Consider the following 22,001-nt stretch of genomic DNA (forward strand, 5'->3'; position numbering starts at 1 on the left):
AATTAAGCTCCGAACATTCAAATGAATAAAACCAAGTCCGCACCTTGATTTAAAATCTGCAGGTGTTTCTAAGCTTGATGCAGAGTCAGAAACTGGGCCTGGATTAGGTTGAACGTTTCCCGAAATCAAAAGTAATAAAACAATCAAGCACCTCTGCCTAAATGATTTAATATTATAATATTTAGAATTTGTCTCTACTATTTTAAAATTCCAGTGGGCACTTATAGAGATTGTAAAATTATCCTGAAGAGCCATAACACTGGACAGACAGACCAGGTCTTCGGTGCAAAAACAGGACTGGAGTATAGAAGACAGTCTGGCACACGGCACCTCTAGTGCAAAACCAGATGCAGACGTTCCTCTGTGTGCTGTGAACGTAAGTGGAGTCGCTAAATATGGTTTGTCATACCCGTGAAAACCACCTTCAGTATTGTAATGGCTAGATAGGCACAGTAAAATAAAAAAACACAGCATTCGAGTCAGGCCCTTCATCTTTTCTCCAAAAGCACCAATAAAGCCCTTCATAGTAAAGTACCGGTAGGCGAGTGGAGCAGTGGAATCCAAATCCACTTTGTGGGTAATCCACTCCAGTTATTCGCTCTCCTGGGATGGATGAAAAGCGGTACTTGACGTCAGATGTAAACAGGAAAATGGGCACAGTGAAGTTACGCGATGCTATGGAAAATAAGATAAAATCAAGAACAGCAAGGTCTAAAACAATAAGAATAAAAATAAAACCACATCAGAGGCAGAAAAAAGCACTTCCCTTCATCTTGAAGGATTCAGATCCATAATGACCACACGGACAGCTTCTACAGATAGCTTCGATCTCCAAGAAAGCTTCCACAGTCCAACCAGGTAGGATCATCCAAATCCTCCAAACCCGCGAAAAGCCGCCAGAAATACAAGCCACGCTTGATATAAGGTTCAGTTGACGGCACGGAGATACTAACTGTTGTGCTTTGACCATAAATTGAAGGATTTACGATCGCACTTTGTTAGTATTAATGTGACACTTTTGTCCAACTAGAGAACGAGAAGTTCACACTGATGAAACTGATGAAACTACTCAGATAGCTCACAGATAACTCACAACACACACGCACTCAAACGACTTAGTCTGACATCTTGGAATAGACTTCTAAAAAGATAATTTCTCAAATTGCTTATCTGATCTGTCTCAGCTGCTGCCTGAACCCAAACAAACAGATGAACTAGAAGAACTAACTAGCACTATGAGCACCATTCTCTCTAGAACATTGGACATTGTTGCACCCATTAAATTAAACAAGGTCAGAGAGAAAATTAAAGCACCATGGTACAGCAATACTACACGTGTTCTAAAGAGAGAAACCCGTCATTTAGAGCGTAAATGGAAACACACCAAAAAGACAGTATGTCACGTTATAAAAAGGCCCTAAAAGCGGCCAGGGCTGAGCACCTCCGCAAACTAATAGAAAACAACCAAAATAATCCAAGGTTTTTATTTAACACCGTGGCTAGACTAACAAATAAACAAGCGTCACCTGAACAAAATATCCCGTTACAGTTTAGTAGTAATGACTTCATGAATTTCTTCACTGAGAAAATAGAAAGCATCAGAACCACAATTGTAAACGTTCGATCTTCAATCGCGCCTTATAACTCAGCCTCAATCATCACCCCGCAAGAACGATTACAGTGCTTTACATCTATACAACAAAAAGAGCTAAAAAAACTTATCACTTCATCTAAAACAACAACATGTTTATTAGATCCTATACCAACTAAACTACTGAAAGAAGTGTTACCTATAGTGGAAGAGCCTCTTCTCAATATAATTAACTCATCTTTATCTTTAGGTCATGTTCCAAGAACATTTAAATTGGCAGTTATAAAACCACTCATTAAGAAACCACAATTAGACCCAAATAGCCTAGCAAATTATAGGCCCATTTCAAATCTACCTTTTATGTCTAAAATACTAGAAAAAGCTGTGTCCGCTCAACTGGGCTCTTTCTTGCAAGAAAATGACATCTATGAAAAGTTTCAGTCTGGTTTCATGATGACGCGTAATTTTCTTTTATTAAATCCAGACAAGACAGAGGTACTACTTATTGGTTCAAAAAAACACCCACAAAACCTCTCACAATACAACTTTAACATAGTAGGATGTCCTGTTACTTTATCCTCTACAGTAAAAGACCTGGGTGTTATACTAGATTGCAACCTGTCTTTCGAAAATCATATTTCATATGTTAAAAAACAGCCTTTTTCCACCTTAGAAACATTGCTAAGCTACGTAATATGCTATCTGTTTCTGATGCAGAAAAGTTAGTTCATGCATTCATGACCTCGAGACTAGATTACTGTAATGCTTTATTAGCTGGTTGTCCTGCATCCTCAATAAACAAGCTACAGTTAGTCCAAAATGCAGCCGCTAGAGTTCTTTCTAGATCAAGAAAATATGATCATATAACACCGATTTTTACATCACTACATTGGTTACCTATAAAGTCCCGTATTAATTACAAGGTATTGCTACTGACTTATAAAGCCCTAAACGGCTTAGCTCCAGTCTATTTAACGGATCTTCTATCGCCCTATAATCCATCGCGCTCTTTAAGATCACTAAATTCGAGGCTTTTGGTCATACCTAGGATATCCAGATCCACCAAAGGAGGGAGAGCATTTTCACATTTAGCTCCAAAACTCTGGAATAGCCTTCCTGATACTGTTCGTTGCTCAGACTCGCTCTCCCAGTTTAAAACTAGATTAAAGACGCATCTCTTCAGCCAGGCATTCGTATAATTTTTTTTTTTATCTTACAGTTAATTCCGGTCTCTAGTTCATAAACGCCAGAGGAGAACTGGCCCCCGACTGAGCCAGTTTCAGGTCACCATTAGGTCACTTGATGGAGTTTTTCGTTTCCTTGCCACTGTTGCCTTTGGCTTGCTCAGTTGGGGGATATTTTGGGGATATTTAATTTCATTTTATCAATCAATAAATTCCACTAGAAACAAACCTTGTTGTATTATTTTAATTTAATACTGTGAAGCTGCTTTTATACCATCTGTATTGTGAAAAGCGCTATACAAATACTTGACTTGACTTGACTTGACTTGACTAGTGGAGACTAGTGTTGCTTTCGTCAACGAAAATTATGACGAAATATTGTCGTCAACGAACCTTTTTCACCTGACGAAAACGAGACGAGACGCAACGTAAATGCTGGTCATGTGACGATGACTAAAATAAATGTATAATGCAATATCGTTGACGAATAAAAACGAGACTAAATGTGGTTTAGCAAAATAAAAACTATGCTAAAATGTCTCTTCATTTTCGTTGACCAAAACGAGACGAGACGAAATGTTATAACGTCACGACGAATGAGAGAGTTGTGCGTGAACCCGTTTATATACTGTCTATGGCGTGAACCCATAGCTGTGTCGGCTTTAAATTCTGGTTTGCGATCTGGTCACCCGATTATCAGCAAATTTAACTATATTATTCCATTAGTTATTCCATTAAAATGTCTCATTGATATATTTGACACATTCATAATCATTACTTTTGCCGGTTCTTTTGACAGCTGTTATGTGTGTTATTGGCAGCATCACCCTCTGGTTAGCCTACATGAACGCGTCACCATCGCATCAGCACAGAAAACATGGAGTTTATTTTAAAGAATAATCGCACAACCTATTCGATATTCTATAATTAAATAAACTAATCGAATATTCAAAAAACGTGACTCATCCCTGCATGGAATCTCTTTCTTTTCCCAAATCTTCACTCACGTCTCACCCATTTTCTAAGGGGATTAAACGTTTCTTCATTGTTAATAAGGCCTATTATATTCGTATTCTTTACTGTGGTAAAGTAGAAAACGCTGTAGGACAGATAGCCTACATTTGTACTTGAATGTCAAATTCTACAGTTTGTGCTTGTTATAGACATGGTAAGGCGCGTCAAGTTTAGTTGTAAAGCGCGTTTCACACGCGCGGGTGATTTTTTGTTTCACTTTCTTTGGCAGCGCAATCTCAAACATAGCCTAAATATCTCGCCCTTGTGGAGGATAAAATTCGCTCTTCAGACCATTTTACATCAAGTAGAAAACATGAAGATATCAGAAAAGAGATCGATGGACTCTTTCCTGCTCGTGTCCCACATCCCTCTCAAAGCGCATTGTGGTAGGCTATATCACGCGTCTTTGTGTGGAAATATAAAACGAGTTTTTATTTTTTTTAAACAACCCCCCCCCCCACCCACCACCGCTGGTAGTTGGTCCATTACCAACAAACTGCCACCGCCACAGCCCTAAATATAATAAGATAACCTTGTTTGAAATACTATATTGACTGGGTTAAATATCATTGCATTACTAAATAGAGACTAAAATACAATTTTCATTGACTAAAACTAGACTAAAATGTCATCAGTTTTCGTCGACTAAAACTAGACTAAAATGTCATCAGTTTTCGTCGACTAAAACTAGACTAGACTAAAAAGAGTATGAACGTGACTAAAACTAATAAAAACTAAAACGACAGCTTGACACAAAGACTAGACTAAAACTAAAAGTAAAACAGGCCGCCAAAAACAACACTAGTGGAGACGACCAATTCAGCTCTTCCAGTAGTGGAGACGACCGATTCAGCTCTTCCTGAGGCGGAGATGTCCGATTCAGCTCTTCCCAAGGCGAAGACGAACGATGCAGCTCCTCCAGTAGTGGAGACGACCGATGCAGCTCCTCCAGTAGTGGAGACGACCGATGCAGCTCCTCCAGTAGTGGAGACGACCGATTCAGCTCTTCCAGTAGTGAAGACGACCGATTCAGCTCTTCTCGAAGCGGAGACGACCGATGCAGCTCCTCCAGTAGTGGAGACGACCGATTCAGCTCTTCCTGAGGCGGAGACGACTGATGCAGCTCCTCCAGTAGTGGAGACGACCGATTCAGCTCTTCCTGAGGTGGAGACGTCCGATGCAGCTCTTCCCAAGGTGGAGACGACCGATGCAGCTCCTCCAGTAGGGGAGATGAACGATTCAGCTCTTCCTGAGGCGGAGACGACCGATGCAGCTCCTCCAGTAGTGGAGACGACCGATGCAGCTCCTCCAGTAGTGGAGACGACCGATTTAGCTCTTCCTGAGGCGGAGACGACTGATGCAGCTCCTCCAGTAGTGGAGACGACCGATTCAGCTCTTCCTGAGGTGGAGACGTCCGATGCAGCTCTTCCCAAGGTGGAGACGACCGATGCAGCTCCTCCAGTAGGGGAGATGAACGATTCAGCTCTTCCTGAGGCGGAGACGACCGATGCAGCTCCTCCAGTAGTGGAGACGACCGATGCAGCTCCTCCAGTAGTGGAGACGACCGATGCAGCTCCTCCAGTAGTGGAGACGACCGATTCAGCTCTTCCAGTAGTGAAGACGACCGATTCAGCTCTTCTCGAAGCGGAGAAGACCGATGCAGCTCCTCCAGTAGTGGAGACGACCGATTCAGCTCTTTCTGACGTGGAGACGACCGATTCAGCTCTTCCAGTAGTGGAGACGACCGATTTAGCTCTTCCTGAGGTGGAGACGTCCGATGCAGCTCTTCCCAAGGTGGAGACGACCGATGCAGCTCCTCCAGTAGGGGAGATGACCGATTCAGCTCTTCCTGAGGCGGAGACGACTGATGCAGCTCCTCCAGTAGTGGAGACGACCGATTCAGCTCTTCCTGAGGTGGAGACGTCCGATGCAGCTCTTCCCAAGGTGGAGACGACCGATGCAGCTCCTCCAGTAGGGGAGATGAACGATTCAGCTCTTCCTGAGGCGGAGATGTCCGATTCAGCTCTTCCTGAGGCAAAGATGTCCGATTCAGCTCTTCCCAAGGCGGAGATGACCGATGCAGCTCCTCCAGTAGTGGAGACGACCGATGCAGCTCTTCCTGAGGTGGAGACGTCCGATGCAGCTCCTCCAGTAGTGGAGACGACCGATGCAGCTCCTCCAGTAGTGGAGACGACCGATGCAGCTCCTCCAGTAGTGGAGACGACCGATGCAGCTCTTCCTGAGGTGGAGACGTCCGATGCAGCTCCTCCAGTAGTGGAGACGACCGATGCAGCTCCTCCAGTAGTGGAGACGACCGATGCAGCTCCTCCAGTAGTGGAGACGACCGATTCAGCTCTTCCTGAGGCGGAGATGTCCGATTCAGCTCTTCCTGAGGCAAAGATGTCCGATTCAGCTCTTCCCAAGGCGGAGACGACCGATGCAGCTCCTCCAGTAGTGGAGACGACCGATGCAGCTCTTCCAGTAGTGGAGACGACCGATTCAGCTCTTCCAGTAGTGGAGACGACCGATTCAGCTCTTCTCGAAGCGGAGACAACCGATGCAGCTCCTCCAGTAGTGGAGACGACCGATGCAGCTCCTCCAGTAGTGGAGATGACCGATTCAGCTCTTCCAGTAGTGGAGACGACCGATTCAGCTCTTCTCGAAGCGGAGACAACCGATGCAGCTCCTCCAGTAGTGGAGACGACCGATGCAGCTCCTCCAGTAGTGGAGATGACCGATTCAGCTCTTCCAGTAGTGGAGACGACCGATTCAGCTCCTCCAGTAGTGGAGACGACCGATGCAGCTCCTCCAGTAGTGGAGACGACCGATGCAGCTCCTCCAGTAGTGGAGACGACCGATGCAGCTCTTCCAGCTCCTCCAGTAGTGGAGACGACCGATGCAGCTCTTCCAGTAGTGGAGACGACCGATGCAGCTCTTCCAGTAGTGGAGACGACCGATTCAGCTCTTCTCGAAGCGGAGACAACCGATGCAGCTCCTCCAGTAGTGGAGACGACCGATGCAGCTCCTCCAGTAGTGGAGACGACCGATTCAGCTCTTCCAGTAGTGGAGACGACCGATTCAGCTCTTCTCGAAGCGGAGACAACCGATGCAGCTCCTCCAGTAGTGGAGACGACTGATTCAGCTCTTCCTGAGGCGGAGACAACCGATGCAGCTCCTCCAGTAGTGGAGACGACCGATGCAGCTCCTCCAGTAGTGGAGACGACCGATTCAGCTCTTCCAGTAGTGGAGACGACCGATTCAGCTCCTCCAGTAGTGGAGACGACCGATGCAGCTCCTCCAGTAGTGGAGACGACCGATTCAGCTCTTCCAGTAGTGGAGACGACCGATTCAGCTTTTCTCGAAGCGGAGATGACTGATGCAGCTCCTCCAGTAGTGGAGACGACCGATGCAGCTCTTCTCGAAGCGGAGATGACTGATGCAGCTCCTCCAGTAGTGGAGATGACCGATGCAGCTCCTCCAGTAGTGGAGACGACTGATTCAGCTCTTCCTGAGGCGGAGACGACCGATGCAGCTCCTCCAGTAGTGGAGACGACCGATTCAGCTCTTCCAGTAGTGGAGACGACCGATTCAGCTCCTCCAGTAGTGGAGACGACCGATGCAGCTCCTCCAGTAGTGGAGACGACCGATGCAGCTCCTCCAGTAGTGGAGACGACCGATGCAGCTCCTCCAGTAGTGGAGACGACCGATTCAGCTCTTCCTGAGGCGGAGACGACCGATGCAGCTCCTCCAGTAGTGGAGACGACCGATTCAGCTCCTCCAGTAGTGGAGACGACCGTTGCAGCTCCTCCAGTAGTGGAGACGACCGATTCAGCTCTTCCAGTAGTGGAGACGACCGATTCAGCTCTTCCAGTAGTGGAGACGACCGTTGCAGCTCCTCCAGTAGTGGAGACGACCGATGCAGCTCCTCCAGTAGTGGAGACGACCGATTCAGCTCTTCCAGTAGTGGAGACGACCGATTCAGCTCTTCCAGTAGTGGAGACGACCGATGCAGCTCCTCCAGTAGTGGAGACGACCGATGCAGCTCCTCCAGTAGTGGAGACGACCGATTCAGCTCCTCCAGTAGTGGAGACGACCGTTGCAGCTCCTCCAGTAGTGGAGACGACCGATTCAGCTCTTCCAGTAGTGGAGACGACCGATTCAGCTCTTCCAGTAGTGGAGACGACCGTTGCAGCTCCTCCAGTAGTGGAGACAACCGATGCAGCTCCTCCAGTAGTGGAGACGACCGATGCAGCTCCTCCAGTAGTGGAGACGACCGATGCAGCTCCTCCAGTAGTGGAGACGACCGATTCAGCTCTTCCAGTAGTGGAGACGACCGATGCAGCTCCTCCAGTAGTGGAGACGACCGATTCAGCTCTTCCTGAGGCGGAGACAACCGATGCAGCTCCTCCAGTAGTGGAGACGACCGATGCAGCTCCTCCAGTAGTGGAGACGACCGATGCAGCTCCTCCAGTAGTGGAGACGACCGATTCAGCTCTTCCAGTAGTGGAGACGACCGATGCAGCTCCTCCAGTAGTGGAGACGACCGATTCAGCTCTTCCAGTAGTGGAGACGACCGTTGCAGCTCCTCCAGTAGTGGAGACAACCGATGCAGCTCCTCCAGTAGTGGAGACGACCGTTGCAGCTCCTCCAGTAGTGGAGACGACCGATGCAGCTCCTCCAGTAGTGGAGACGACCGATTCAGCTCCTCCAGTAGTGGAGACGACCGATTCAGCTCTTCCAGTAGTGGAGACGACCGTTGCAGCTCCTCCAGTAGTGGAGACGACCGATTCAGCTCTTCCAGTAGTGGAGACGACCGATTCAGCTCTTCCAGTAGTGGAGACGACCGTTGCAGCTCCTCCAGTAGTGGAGACGACCGATTCAGCTCTTCCAGTAGTGGAGACGACCGATTCAGCTCTTCCAGTAGTGGAGACGACCGATTCAGCTCTTCCAGTAGTGGAGACGACCGATTCAGCTCTTCCAGTAGTGGAGACGACCGTTGCAGCTCCTCCAGTAGTGGAGACGACCGATGCAGCTCTTCCAGTAGTGGAGACGACCGATTCAGCTCCTCCAGTAGTGGAGACGACCGATTCAGCTTTTCTCGAAGCGGAGACGACCGATGCAGCTCCTCCAGGGTCGGAGACGACCGATGATAGGTGCACTTTTATGATGGATAGATGCACTTTTTTGAGCTTCAAACTCATGATACAATTCACGGCCATTATAAAGCTCAGAAGCGTCAGGGTGCTTATTAATATAACTCAGATTGTCATATACACCTATGATGACTTGAGGGTTAAAAAATCATGGGCTAATTTTCATTTTAATGTGAACTACTCCTTTAATGTGTAACCAGTAAAATTTTTTGAATTTTTTTTTTACAAAATGGCACAAAGTCACACTCCAGGTCAAAAATGAATGGCCTACAACAAAATAGCTTATAAATCACTCAAATATGTCTTATTTTATCACCAAATATTGGATTCAATCTTTTTGTCAACTTATTTTCTTTCAGTTAAGACAGGTTTTTTATTGAAGATGACCGATGCAGCTTAAGTATCCAGGTCACAGCCAGCATGATGTTCCACGACGGAGTCGCAGGAGGGAGGAATCAGAGATGGGGGACTCGAGTCACATGACTTGACTCGAGTCAGACTCGAGTCGCAAATTTAAGGACTTGAGACTTGCTTGACTAAATAAAGAAAATGACTCCACTTGACTTAGACTTGCGATCCAATGACTCGAGAATGACTTGATATACATTTTTATATAAATCATCGCAACATCAATTGATGAGCAAAATGAAAGCAACGGAACTATTGACACCAGTCATCAGATTCTGCACGATTGCGTGACGCTGCACAAGCCCAGAAAAAACATACATCGCGGTGAGCGTGCTAAATACAAAAACATCTCCCAGCATCGTTTCTTTTTGGATATAAACACTAAAATTGAACATATTCATACAAGAAGAATTGCTGTACGCATAATAACAGGCAAGGGATATCGGACGACCATCACAACCTTGAACAGTCGAACTTCATTCACCACGTCTAAAAGTAAGCTATGGCTTGTTTAACCTGTTTGTTATAGTTAATTTGACTATCGTTAAATCTAGAGAGAATACTGGTCAAAACAGCATGCCTCTTTATACACAATTATGTTTTCAAATGTAGCTTAATGTTGTCAATATTCAAATGATAATTAATGATGGCATATGTTTTGTATAACATTTGCCACATTTCTTTCCAATCATGCTTTAAAGCCAAATATGTCGTTCTTTCCAATGACGAAAAACAACATAGAAAACTGTTAATGTTTTGTCGTGTTTTATGTTTCTCTTAAAGCAGGGTTAGATGTTATCAGGGGGTTGGGGGCAAAATGCCAGCAGAATTAATATGCACCCAAAATTCAAAATGTGGTGGAAAAATTGCCCTAGTATGAGTTATTTTTATAATTATAACATATGATATTAACAAATATTTCCAGAATATTGGCGCGATTGCAAATGTGATAATGATTTTATAAAACAGTTCAGTAAACAAAGAGTGAATATTGTGATGTGACATTTTAGACATAATATTCCAAATATTCTCAGTTTTTGCTCTATTTCTCCAATGACAATAGTTCCAAACAAGCCACAGAAAGAGTTATGCATATTTGTAATTCAGTGACCTAGTTGCTTACTTCCAGAACGAATCTGCCGTTTTGAACAAATCAGTTGAATGAATGCTTCTATGACTCATACATTAAGACGGTGATTTGGCGCCACCTATTGGCGGTTTTAACTTCATAATTAAAAATAGCCTATACAACTTATATAAAGGGGATGCCAGTTTGAAGAATGCCATTTGGTGGCATAGGAACCATTACTTGTATTGTGAATTGTTTAATACCTTTTAATGGGCTTCTGCAATGTTTGAGGCATATTTATTTTTTCATGCTTTAATGTTGGCCTAATTTCAGTTGCATTTACATTTTAGGCTATGTAGTTTGAAATTTTATTTATTTTTTATTTTTTTGATTTTTATTGTAGTACCCACTCAGCTGTATGTGGAAATGCATATTTAAAAAATGCTGCAAATAAAACATAGTCCACAACTTCTGTAGTTTTAACTTATTTTAATATATAAAGTCAGTGCAATCATCAAACGTTTGTATGACTTGCCAGTGACTTGTGACCCAAGCTACAACTTGACTTGACTTGCTTGACATAAAGCAGTGACTTGACTTGACTTGACTTGCTTTTCACAAAATTGACTTGGACTTGCTTGAGACTTGAAGGTTAAGACTTGAGACTTGCTTGTGGCTTGCACATGTGTGACTTACTCCCACCTCTGGGAGGAATCATGGTGGAGGCCCTGGAGATGTAACCAGTGATGTGAGTTTCTGCGACGGAGCTGGAAGCGGTGGAGAACCAGATGGAGCTGAGGAGACAGAGCCAGTGCGACACCACAGGATCAGAGGGCAAAGGTAGAACTGACAGCTAATGGGAGCGAGGCGGAGGTAGGGACCCTGAAGACCGCAGTGGAGCCGGAGTGACCAAGCACAATGGCATAGCCGGAGGGAAGTCAGGGCCCGGTGGAGCTAAAGGGATGGAGGGCAGAGACGCAGCCCAGAAGCCAGAAATCCTATGGAGGAAACAGGGTGATGCCTGACCAAGGGGGAGACGAAGGGAGGAGGGAGCTCGGTGGAGCTGGTGGGATGACGGGCCACGGTGGAGACGAGGGAGCATGGAGCCAAGGCGGAACTGATGGGTCTGATGGCCGAGGTGCAATTCGGGGCTTGGTGGCTGGAGGCAGAGACAGGGGATCCTCACGCCAAGATGGAGCTGGGGACTGGAAGGCCCAAGGCATATCCACACCACCAGATGACACAGACAGAGGATGAGCTGAGGGACAGACAGAAATCAGCGGTGGCAGGGCTGGGGAACTGGCTGGCTTCGGTAGAGGAGGTGGGAGAGGGAGGCTGGGGGGGAACTCTGGAAACACTGGAGAGGCAGGAGACTTGAAGCTGGGCAGGACCTGCGGAAACAGGAGATCCAGGGGTATATCCTCCTCAAATACAAATAAAAATAAAAATCGATATAATTACATAAATACCCATAGTCAACTGAACTAAAGCTAATGGCCTCTGAAAGAACTGCCACTTTAAGAGCTGAACACGGTATTTCCAGTATTTCTCTCCCATCTCCTCTGGATATGAATTGCTTTCTCAGAAGTATTTTTAATCTATATCTAATCTATATGATTTCCAGAGGCCAGGCAATACTTGTCCACAGTCGCGGGGATGCCCTCCTCTCCATGCCCTCAAACTCCACAAGTACTCCCTCTGGGACGGGTATCGTTGCCGACTCGCACACCTGGTCAGACGCGCTGTTGGACTCAGGCAGCAGGGCAGAATATGGCTCAGTTGAGTTTGCTGGCACGTTATCCGCGGTAGGCTCAGGCTCTGCCTCTGTGTTTGAATCTGGCTGTAGCTCCGTCTGGTGGAGTGAGGCTGACTAGGCACTGGATCCGGTGGAGTGAGGCTGGTGGGCTCTGCGGGGCAGATGGTAAAAACAGATTCATTATTCCCAGCACCCACTCCACAAATGTGGCAACATCTCCCTCAGGCAACATCAGGGCCATTCACTGGGAGACGTGCCTTGGACCGCTAGTCGATTGGCATGCCATATCTAGAAAGTCTTGAGTGTGTTCTTCTAGTGATCGGCCCCCTTGCTCAAAGCAGAGCAATTGGACAGCTGGCAGGTCCATGTCACCCTTGTACTGTGTTGAAAACCTGATAACACTTGTGTGGTTCCCGGTCAAAAATGACCGACCAGCAAAAAATGTCTTATAAATCTCTCGTTATGTTACCTTATTACCAAATATTGGATTCAATCTTTTTGTCAGCTTGTTTTCTTTCAGTTAAGACAGGTTTTGTATTTATTTTTGTAACTGATTTATCGTAGGCCTCACTGATTTGAGGATAAAGGTCATCTCTGTGAAAAAGAAAGCCTGTAATACTCAAAATAGTTTGTTTGTGCACATGAACGTTGTGTGTGTGTGTGTGTGTGTGTGTGTGTTTGTGTGCGCAGATGCATGAGTATGCATGTATCCACACATGCAAAGGTCCGAGGCTTTTATTTTTGCAAGCCCACATGATCAAATGTGAACATGAACATGATGAACACACTATGATTTTCGACTTCAATGGGCAGTCGTGTTTGACCAATATAAGCTCAGTCAGACCAATCACAACAGACTGACCAGTCAGGACAGAGCAGACGAGACCAGAGTAGGCATGTGGAAAGTTTAGAGAGTAAAAATGAAAGTGTTTTTGACCTTTAATGCATGTAAACCTGTTGCAGGAGACTCTAAAACATTTATTCAGTTTTGTCAAACAGAACATACGCTTCTTGTTTTCTGTGAGCTACTGGAGACCCAGAATGAGACTGTACCGCTAAAAGGAGAAAAACAAACCACTGGAAGGATTGCTGTATTAAAATAAAAATTAGTTTAAAAATGAGTTAGTTGTGTTAATTTGCTGTCTTGTCAATCAGTTGTTGAAACCTCAGTTGGACCTTTGTCAACACTGGTTATATATGTTTAATATTAAAAAGGAGGGTAAGAATTAAGGAATTTAGGAACTGGATTGTTAATAATAACCCTAACCCAAGGAAAAATTTTTAAAGAATGTATTTTTTCACTTAGTTTACCATTATTACAAATACTTTACACTGTTGTTGGATGGATCAAATTAAAATTGAATGCTTTTTATTGCATCTGATGGAGTTGACAAAAAAATAAGTTATTAAGTGAATAAATTATTTTTTTTTTTTAAAGAAAAAAACATTTTCATAAAAACCTATTCCCTTATATGGTTCATTAGCTGAGAGCTTTGTCTGTAATTATGTCAATTTATAATAAAATATTATTAAATAACATTGTCCCTTGTCTCAGGAATCAGTGATGCAGTTACAGTAGGCTATATACATATACAGTAGTGTGTGTTCCTCGTCTGTGTGCTGGAATAGCCCCTTCCCTCGCTGTCTCCACCCCCTTAGTGTCTCTGCCCACTCCGTCATGGACTGACCTAGACTCTTCATCATCATCATCCTCATCCTCATCGCGAACAATAGAGGACCGCGGAGGGCCTGCGCTGCTCTCTCTGGATTACCGCAGAAATATAACGATGATCGACAGCGTCGAACGGACACCACACGACTGAAGAACGGAATACACACCGCATCGCTTATATCTGAGCAGTTTGGTGAAAGATGGCGAACGACTCGCCCGCTAAGAGCCTGGTGGACATAGACCTCGCCTCTCTGCGCGTGAGTGCTCTCCTCACACACACACTCGGTCTCCGACAGGCCTCATGCATCAGTTGTGTTTCAGCGAGATCGAGACCTGTTTAACTCTAATGCTCGACCTGTGTTTAACTCTAATGCTCATTGTTACAGTGTTGCCCTTTGTTCGGCGCGAGCTGTTCTCGCGTAAAGCGATAATAACGGCAGCGGAGCGACACGCTCTTGAGCTCATCGGCTCTGCCACACACATTCATATGTGTAATCATCATAAAGTTTCTCTTATTAACCGATGTGGTGGTCATTTGTGTGATTTCAGGACCCTGCTGGCATTTTTGAGCTGGTGGAAGTGGTCGGCAATGGCACCTATGGACAAGTATACAAGGTCGGTCTCGGTTGATTCTTACAATATTTACATTGATCTTTACAGGACCTTCGAAACAGCTCGATCACTGTTTTACATGAGTATAAAATGAATGTTAAAGACGAGTTTTCTCATGTCAGCCCTGATGGGTGTGATCTGCTGCGCATGCGCATGCGCACTCAATGCGACAAACATGACATTGATTATAAACTAGCTTTGAAGCAGCAGAACGCCAGTGTTTCACTCAGTTCATAATGAGTCCTGATATGAAGAAGAACAGCTCTTGATCTGTGCATCAGCGCGTTATTACTGTACTGGTACTGTATCTGCCATGGTTGATGAAAGAAGAACTGGCACTTATTCCAGCATTGCTATTCTGCCCCATTATTTGATTGATTTCTTTGTATAAAAAACTGGTGTAGTTAATATCAGGATGCCATTCCCATCACATGCAATTTTCCCTAGGGATGCACAACATTATCAGGTGATGAAGGTTTAAACGTTGATTATGGGCATGAGAGATGGATATTGTTGTTCAGAATAACTTACCTCTGCTTTTTTTGAACAGTATGCTCCTGTTTGTGAATGATTTAGAGTATGATATACACTTTAATTTAAGATTAGGAATATCATTAGGTTAATAATGCAGTGCTGTTAGTGCTAGTCCACCCCAAAATGAAAAATGTGTAATTTACTCGCTCTCATGTCGTTCCAAACCCATATGACTCTCCTTCATCTTCGACACACAATAAATTATGTTTTTAATGAAACCTTTGAGATTTTTGTCTCCATAAAATCCATGCAACCAAAATCTTCAAGATAGTACTTTTGGGCCTGGTTTCACAGACAGGTTTAGATTAAGCCAGGATTAGGCCTTTTTAATTAGGACACTTAAGTAGCTTATATAAACGTGCCTTAGAAAAACACATTACTGGTGTGAATCTGAAGACAATGGCAGTGACATATGTAGAAGACCCAGCTCTCTGCACGTGTTGTAAGATTCCCCTCTCTGTTACACATGTTTTATTGGACTGTCCTGGGTATAATACAAGTAGAACACTCTTTTATGAAGTTACTTCACTTAAGGACTTATTTAGTAAGATTATATCTCAAAAGGTTTAGGATTTTTTTAACATATGTTAATTAAAAAAAAAATTATAATATGACTTGTGTTTGTTTGCTTGGTTTCATTGTATTTATATGATATTTGTATTTTTGTAATTTAATTTTTGCCATGAAAATAGCCTTAGATGCTGACATGGCATTAAATAAAACTATCTATCTATCTGACATATTTAAGATATGCTTTCAGTGAAAACGGCTCAAGTGTGTATTTTAGTCTGGGACTAGACAAGCCTCGTCTGTGAAACCGGGCTATAGACATTAATGTAAAATAAATCTTATAAATGGAGTGGTTTTATCCACGCCTTCTGAAGAGACACAATCACTTGATATAAAAAAATATATAATTTAGACTGTTAACCACATAAAAACATTGATCAGCACATAAATGGAGCTCATCCAGTGATAAACAAGCTCAAATGAGCTGCGTTTGATTGCTGAAGTTTTTAAAAGAAACCCTATTATTTGACATGAAGAAAAAGATCACTGCGTTTAACATCAGTCCGTCTCTTCAGAAGAGTGTGTTCTCCCGCAGAAGAGTGTGTTCTCCCACAGAAGAGTGTGTTCTCCCAGAGAAGAGTGTGTTCTCCCACAGAAGAGTGTGTTCTCCCACAGAAGAGTGTGTTCTCCCACAGAAGAGTGTGTTCTCCCACAGAAGAGTGTGTTCTCCCACAGAAGAGTGTGTTCTCCCAGAGAAGAGTGTGTTCTCCCACAGAAGAGTGTGTTCTCCCACAGAAGAGTGTGTTCTCCCAGAGAAGAGTGTGTTCTCCCACAGAAGAGTGTGTTCTCCCACAGAAGAGTGTGTTCTCCCACAGAAGAGTGTGTTCTCCCGCAGAAGAGTGTGTTCTCCCAGAGAAGAGTGTGTTCTCCCAGAGAAGAGTGTGTTCTCCCAGAGAAGAGTGTGTTCTCCCACAGAAGAGTGTGTTCTCCCACAGAAGAGTGTGTTCTCCCACAGAAGAGTGTGTTCTCCCAGAGAAGAGTGTGTTCTCCCACAGAAGAGTGTGTTCTCCCACAGAAGAGTGTGTTCTCCCACAGAAGAGTGTGTTCTCCCGCAGAAGAGTGTGTTCTCCCGCAGAAGAGTGTGTTCTCCCAGAGAAGAGTGTGTTCTCCCCCACAGAAGAGTGTGTTCTCCCAGAGAAGAGTGTGTTCTCCCAGAGAAGAGTGTGTTCTCCCAGAGAAGAGTGTGTTCTCCCCCACAGAAGAGTGTGTTCTCCCACAGAAGAGTGTGTTCTCCCAGAGAAGAGTGTGTTCTCCCCCACAGAAGAGTGTGTTCTCCCACAGAAGAGTGTGTTCTCCCAGAGAAGAGTGTGTTCTCCCCCACAGAAGAGTGTGTTCTCCCACAGAAGAGTGTGTTCTCCCAGAGAAGAGTGTGTTCTCCCCCACAGAAGAGTGTGTTCTCCCACAGAAGAGTGTGTTCTCCCAGAGAAGAGTGTGTTCTCCCACAGAAGAGTGTGTTCTCCCACAGAAGAGTGTGTTCTCCCGCAGAAGAGTGTGTTCTCCCAGAGAAGAGTGTGTTCTCCCAGAGAAGAGTGTGTTCTCCCAGAGAAGAGTGTGTTCTCCCAGAGAAGAGTGTGTTCTCCCAGAGAAGAGTGTGTTCTCCCGCAGAAGAGTGTGTTCTCCCCCACAGAAGAGTGTGTTCTCCCAGAGAAGAGTGTGTTCTCCCCCACAGAAGAGTGTGTTCTCCCAGAGAAGAGTGTGTTCTCCCAGAGAAGAGTGTGTTCTCCCAGAGAAGAGTGTGTTCTCCCAGAGAAGAGTGTGTTCTCCCAGAGAAGAGTGTGTTCTCCCGCAGAAGAGTGTGTTCTCCCAGAGAAGAGTGTGTTCTCCCAGAGAAGAGTGTGTTCTCCCACAGAAGAGTGTGTTCTCCCACAGAAGAGTGTGTTCTCCCAGAGAAGAGTGTGTTCTCCCAGAGAAGAGTGTGTTCTCCCAGAGAAGAGTGTGTTCTCCCACAGAAGAGTGTGTTCTCCCAGAGAAGAGTGTGTTCTCCCAGAGAAGAGTGTGTTCTCCCACAGAAGAGTGTGTTCTCCCACAGAAGAGTGTGTTCTCCCACAGAAGAGTGTGTTCTCCCCCACAGAAGAGTGTGTTCTCCCACAGAAGAGTGTGTTCTCCCACAGAAGAGTGTGTTCTCCCAGAGAAGAGTGTGTTCTCCCAGAGAAGAGTGTGTTCTCCCAGAGAAGAGTGTGTTCTCCCACAGAAGAGTGTGTTCTCCCGCAGAAGAGTGTGTTCTCCCGCAGAAGAGTGTGTTCTCCCGCAGAAGAGTGTGTTCTCCCGCAGAAGAGTGTGTTCTCCCGCAGAAGAGTGTGTTCTCCCGCAGAAGAGTGTGTTCTCCCGCAGAAGAGTGTGTTCTCCCACAGAAGAGTGTGTTCTCCCACAGAAGAGTGTGTTCTCCCACAGAAGAGTGTGTTCTCCCACAGAAGAGTGTGTTCTCCCACAGAAGAGTGTGTTCTCCCACAGAAGAGTGTGTTCTCCCCCACAGAAGAGTGTGTTCTCCCACAGAAGAGTGTGTTCTCCCAGAGAAGAGTGTGTTCTCCCAGAGAAGAGTGTGTTCTCCCAGAGAAGAGTGTGTTCTCCCGCAGAAGAGTGTGTTCTCCCGCAGAAGAGTGTGTTCTCCCAGAGAAGAGTGTGTTCTCCCAGAGAAGAGTGTGTTCTCCCAGAGAAGAGTGTGTTCTCCCAGAGAAGAGTGTGTTCTCCCAGAGAAGAGTGTGTTCTCCCACAGAAGAGTGTGTTCTCCCACAGAAGAGTGTGTTCTCCCACAGAAGAGTGTGTTCTCCCAGAGAAGAGTGTGTTCTCCCAGAGAAGAGTGTGTTCTCCCAGAGAAGAGTGTGTTCTCCCACAGAAGAGTGTGTTCTCCCAGAGAAGAGTGTGTTCTCCCACAGAAGAGTGTGTTCTCCCACAGAAGAGTGTGTTCTCCCAGAGAAGAGTGTGTTCTCCCAGAGAAGAGTGTGTTCTCCCAGAGAAGAGTGTGTTCTCCCAGAGAAGAGTGTGTTCTCCCAGAGAAGAGTGTGTTCTCCCACAGAAGAGTGTGTTCTCCCACAGAAGAGTGTGTTCTCCCACAGAAGAGTGTGTTCTCCCCCACAGAAGAGTGTGTTCTCCCCCACAGAAGAGTGTGTTCTCCCACAGAAGAGTGTGTTCTCCCACAGAAGAGTGTGTTCTCCCACAGAAGAGTGTGTTCTCCCACAGAAGAGTGTGTTCTCCCACAGAAGAGTGTGTTCTCCCCCACAGAAGAGTGTGTTCTCCCCCACAGAAGAGTGTGTTCTCCCACAGAAGAGTGTTTTCTCCCACAGAAGAGTGTGTTCTCCCACAGAAGAGTGTGTTCTCCCACAGAAGAGTGTGTTCTCCCAGAGAAGAGTGTGTTCTCCCGCAGAAGAGTGTGTTCTCCCGCAGAAGAGTGTGTTCTCCCAGAGAAGAGTGTGTTCTCCCAGAGAAGAGTGTGTTCTCCCAGAGAAGAGTGTGTTCTCCCAGAGAAGAGTGTGTTCTCCCACAGAAGAGTGTGTTCTCCCAGAGAAGAGTGTGTTCTCCCACAGAAGAGTGTGTTCTCCCACAGAAGAGTGTGTTCTCCCAGAGAAGAGTGTGTTCTCCCAGAGAAGAGTGTGTTCTCCCAGAGAAGAGTGTGTTCTCCCAGAGAAGAGTGTGTTCTCCCAGAGAAGAGTGTGTTCTCCCACAGAAGAGTGTGTTCTCCCAGAGAAGAGTGTGTTCTCCCAGAGAAGAGTGTGTTCTCCCAGAGAAGAGTGTGTTCTCCCAGAGAAGAGTGTGTTCTCCCAGAGAAGAGTGTGTTCTCCCAGAGAAGTGTGTTCTCCCAGAGAAGAGTGTGTTCTCCCACAGAAGAGTGTGTTCTCCCCCACAGAAGAGTGTGTTCTCCCCCACAGAAGAGTGTGTTCTCCCCCACAGAAGAGTGTGTTCTCCCCCACAGAAGAGTGTGTTCTCCCCCACAGAAGAGTGTGTTCTCCCACAGAAGAGTGTTTTCTCCCACAGAAGAGTGTGTTCTCCCACAGAAGAGTGTGTTCTCCCACAGAAGAGTGTGTTCTCCCAGAGAAGAGTGTGTTCTCCCGCAGAAGAGTGTGTTCTCCCGCAGAAGAGTGTGTTCTCCCAGAGAAGAGTGTGTTCTCCCAGAGAAGAGTGTGTTCTCCCAGAGAAGAGTGTGTTCTCCCAGAGAAGAGTGTGTTCTCCCACAGAAGAGTGTGTTCTCCCACAGAAGAGTGTGTTCTCCCAGAGAAGAGTGTGTTCTCCCAGAGAAGAGTGTGTTCTCCCAGAGAAGAGTGTGTTCTCCCAGAGAAGAGTGTGTTCTCCCAGAGAAGAGTGTGTTCTCCCAGAGAAGAGTGTGTTCTCCCCCACAGAAGAGTGTGTTCTCCCACAGAAGAGTGTGTTCTCCCAGAGAAGAGTGTGTTCTCCCCCACAGAAGAGTGTGTTCTCCCAGAGAAGAGTGTGTTCTCCCACAGAAGAGTGTGTTCTCCCAGAGAAGAGTGTGTTCTCCCCCACAGAAGAGTGTGTTCTCCCCCAGAAGAGTGTGTTCTCCCACAGAAGAGTGTGTTCTCCCACAGAAGAGTGTGTTCTCCCGCAGAAGAGTGTGTTCTCCCGCAGAAGAGTGTGTTCTCCCCCACAGAAGAGTGTGTTCTCCCGCAGAAGAGTGTGTTCTCCCACAGAAGAGTGTGTTCTCCCGCAGAAGAGTGTGTTCTCCCACAGAAGAGTGTGTTCTCCTACAGAAGAGTGTGTTCTCCCGCAGAAGAGTGTGTTCTCCCAGAGAAGAGTGTGTTCTCCCACAGAAGAGTGTGTTCTCCCGCAGAAGAGTGTGTTCTCCCACAGAAGAGTGTGTTCTCCTACAGAAGAGTGTGTTCTCCCGCAGAAGAGTGTGTTCTCCCGCAGAAGAGTGTGTTCTCCCCCACAGAAGAGTGTGTTCTCCCACAGAAGAGTGTGTTCTCCCACAGAAGAGTGTGTTCTCCTACAGAAGAGTGTGTTCTCCCGCAGAAGAGTGTGTTTTTGCTACAGCAGAATGTTTGTTTGTCTGAAGGATTATATTGCTCATTGCACATAACAGGAGGATGTTGGTTAGAAGTCTATTATTTTATGCTAGAGATTCAGAATATGCTGAAGTGTGTATTCATCTACAGGTTTGCTGCTAGCACGGGCACACATTTATTTTCCTGTTCGCTCTTTGCCATGTTGGGACATATTATAGTTGACTTGCCAAATCACTTCCATTTGTTTTATTAATAAAAGATATTGGAAGTAACTTCTTTATGGGTCATTATAAATACTTTGCTTTAAAAGTACCAAGTCGTCACATGCGCGGATAATCGTTTTATCATCGCGCCACAGCCTCTGGATCGTGAGATTCCCACCGCTAGTGTGATCATCAGTTATATTCAGTGATCATCAAGCTAGTGTACTAGGGTTAGTGTACTGTACACTGCCCTGCTCTGCCCTGTTCTGTGTGTCATGAGTTTGTGAAAGTGTGCAGCAATACTGTTTTAAACCATACACAGCATTGTCCCTGACTTCATTATCCAGATGTTTAATTCAGCGAGCGACCCCAGCTATCATCTCTGAAATACATCATTATACGAGTGAAAATAAGTGTGTGTAAAGCCCTGATGCCCATCAGATGGTGGTAGTCGTGGCTTCGTTGAATTGACACACCGCAGGAATGGAGTGTGTTGCATAGGAAGGGCTTTAGCACCGCAACACACACGTGTGAACTTTAAAACAGTAAATCTGAGTAATACTGGGTTAAACTGAGTGAATTAGAGGTGTAATGGTTCTCTGTAAAGCATCGAACCGTACCGTTCTCCGCGCACGGTTCGACACACACTCGCGGTTCGACACACATCTGATAACGCATCTATAATCTGATTTGTTGAAAATTACAACGTTTAACACAGACAGTTCCACTACGTCTTGTGCTTGAATGGACAAATTCACACAAAAACTCATAATGTCCGTCTCGATGAGTATCGTAGCAGACACAGTCTGTTATGCTTTAAGTGAACTTGTACAGTCGAGAAAGACAACACGTGTATCAGTATCAGTGCACTGAATATGTGCATTACATCTTAAAGGGACAGCAGCCTAATATTCCTGCTCTTTGTGTTTCTAATGTTAATCGAACTATAAAAGACAAGGAAATCACTCACAGCTCTGCATTGAATAGCTTTTAACTTTAATAAGGAGTAATCTTTAATTTATACAGTCAAATATGTAATGTTATTTTACATTTGATTACTTTATTCAATTTCTGTGCCTGAAAACAAATGTTAGACCTACCTGAAAAACCTGAAAAGCACTGTTTATTTTATTAGTATCTTTGCTTTACTGTATTTATTTGTTCTTATTTTCTTTATTTTTATTCTTCTTTCCCTGAGCACAGCACATACCGAACCGTACCGACATGTACCGTGATATGTACCGTACCGTGACCCTAAAACCGTGATACAAACCGAACCGTGA

The 22,001-nt window shown here is 45.3% G+C and overlaps 1 protein-coding gene across 2 annotated transcripts in view; it reads left to right on the plus strand.

Moving 5' to 3' along the window:
• The first annotated feature begins 13,793 nt into the window (after window positions 1-13,793).
• LOC307165007 (mitogen-activated protein kinase kinase kinase kinase 4-like) overlaps window positions 13,794-22,001 on the plus strand; it is a 115,309-nt gene continuing 107,101 nt past the window's right edge. Inside the window, exons 1-2 of one of the 2 annotated variants that reach the window (XM_079882252.1) lie at window positions 13,794-14,104; window positions 14,397-14,462. In XM_079882252.1, coding sequence (XP_079738378.1) covers window positions 14,048-14,104; window positions 14,397-14,462 — 123 coding nt within the window. In that variant the 5' untranslated portion in view covers window positions 13,794-14,047. The remainder of the gene's footprint in view (window positions 14,105-14,396; window positions 14,463-22,001) is intronic. The other variant, XM_079882253.1, reaches the window with a different exon arrangement.

Source organism: Squalius cephalus, assembly GCF_949319135.1.
Source record: "Squalius cephalus genome assembly, chromosome: 9".
Taxonomy (NCBI): Eukaryota; Metazoa; Chordata; class Actinopteri; order Cypriniformes; family Leuciscidae; genus Squalius; species Squalius cephalus.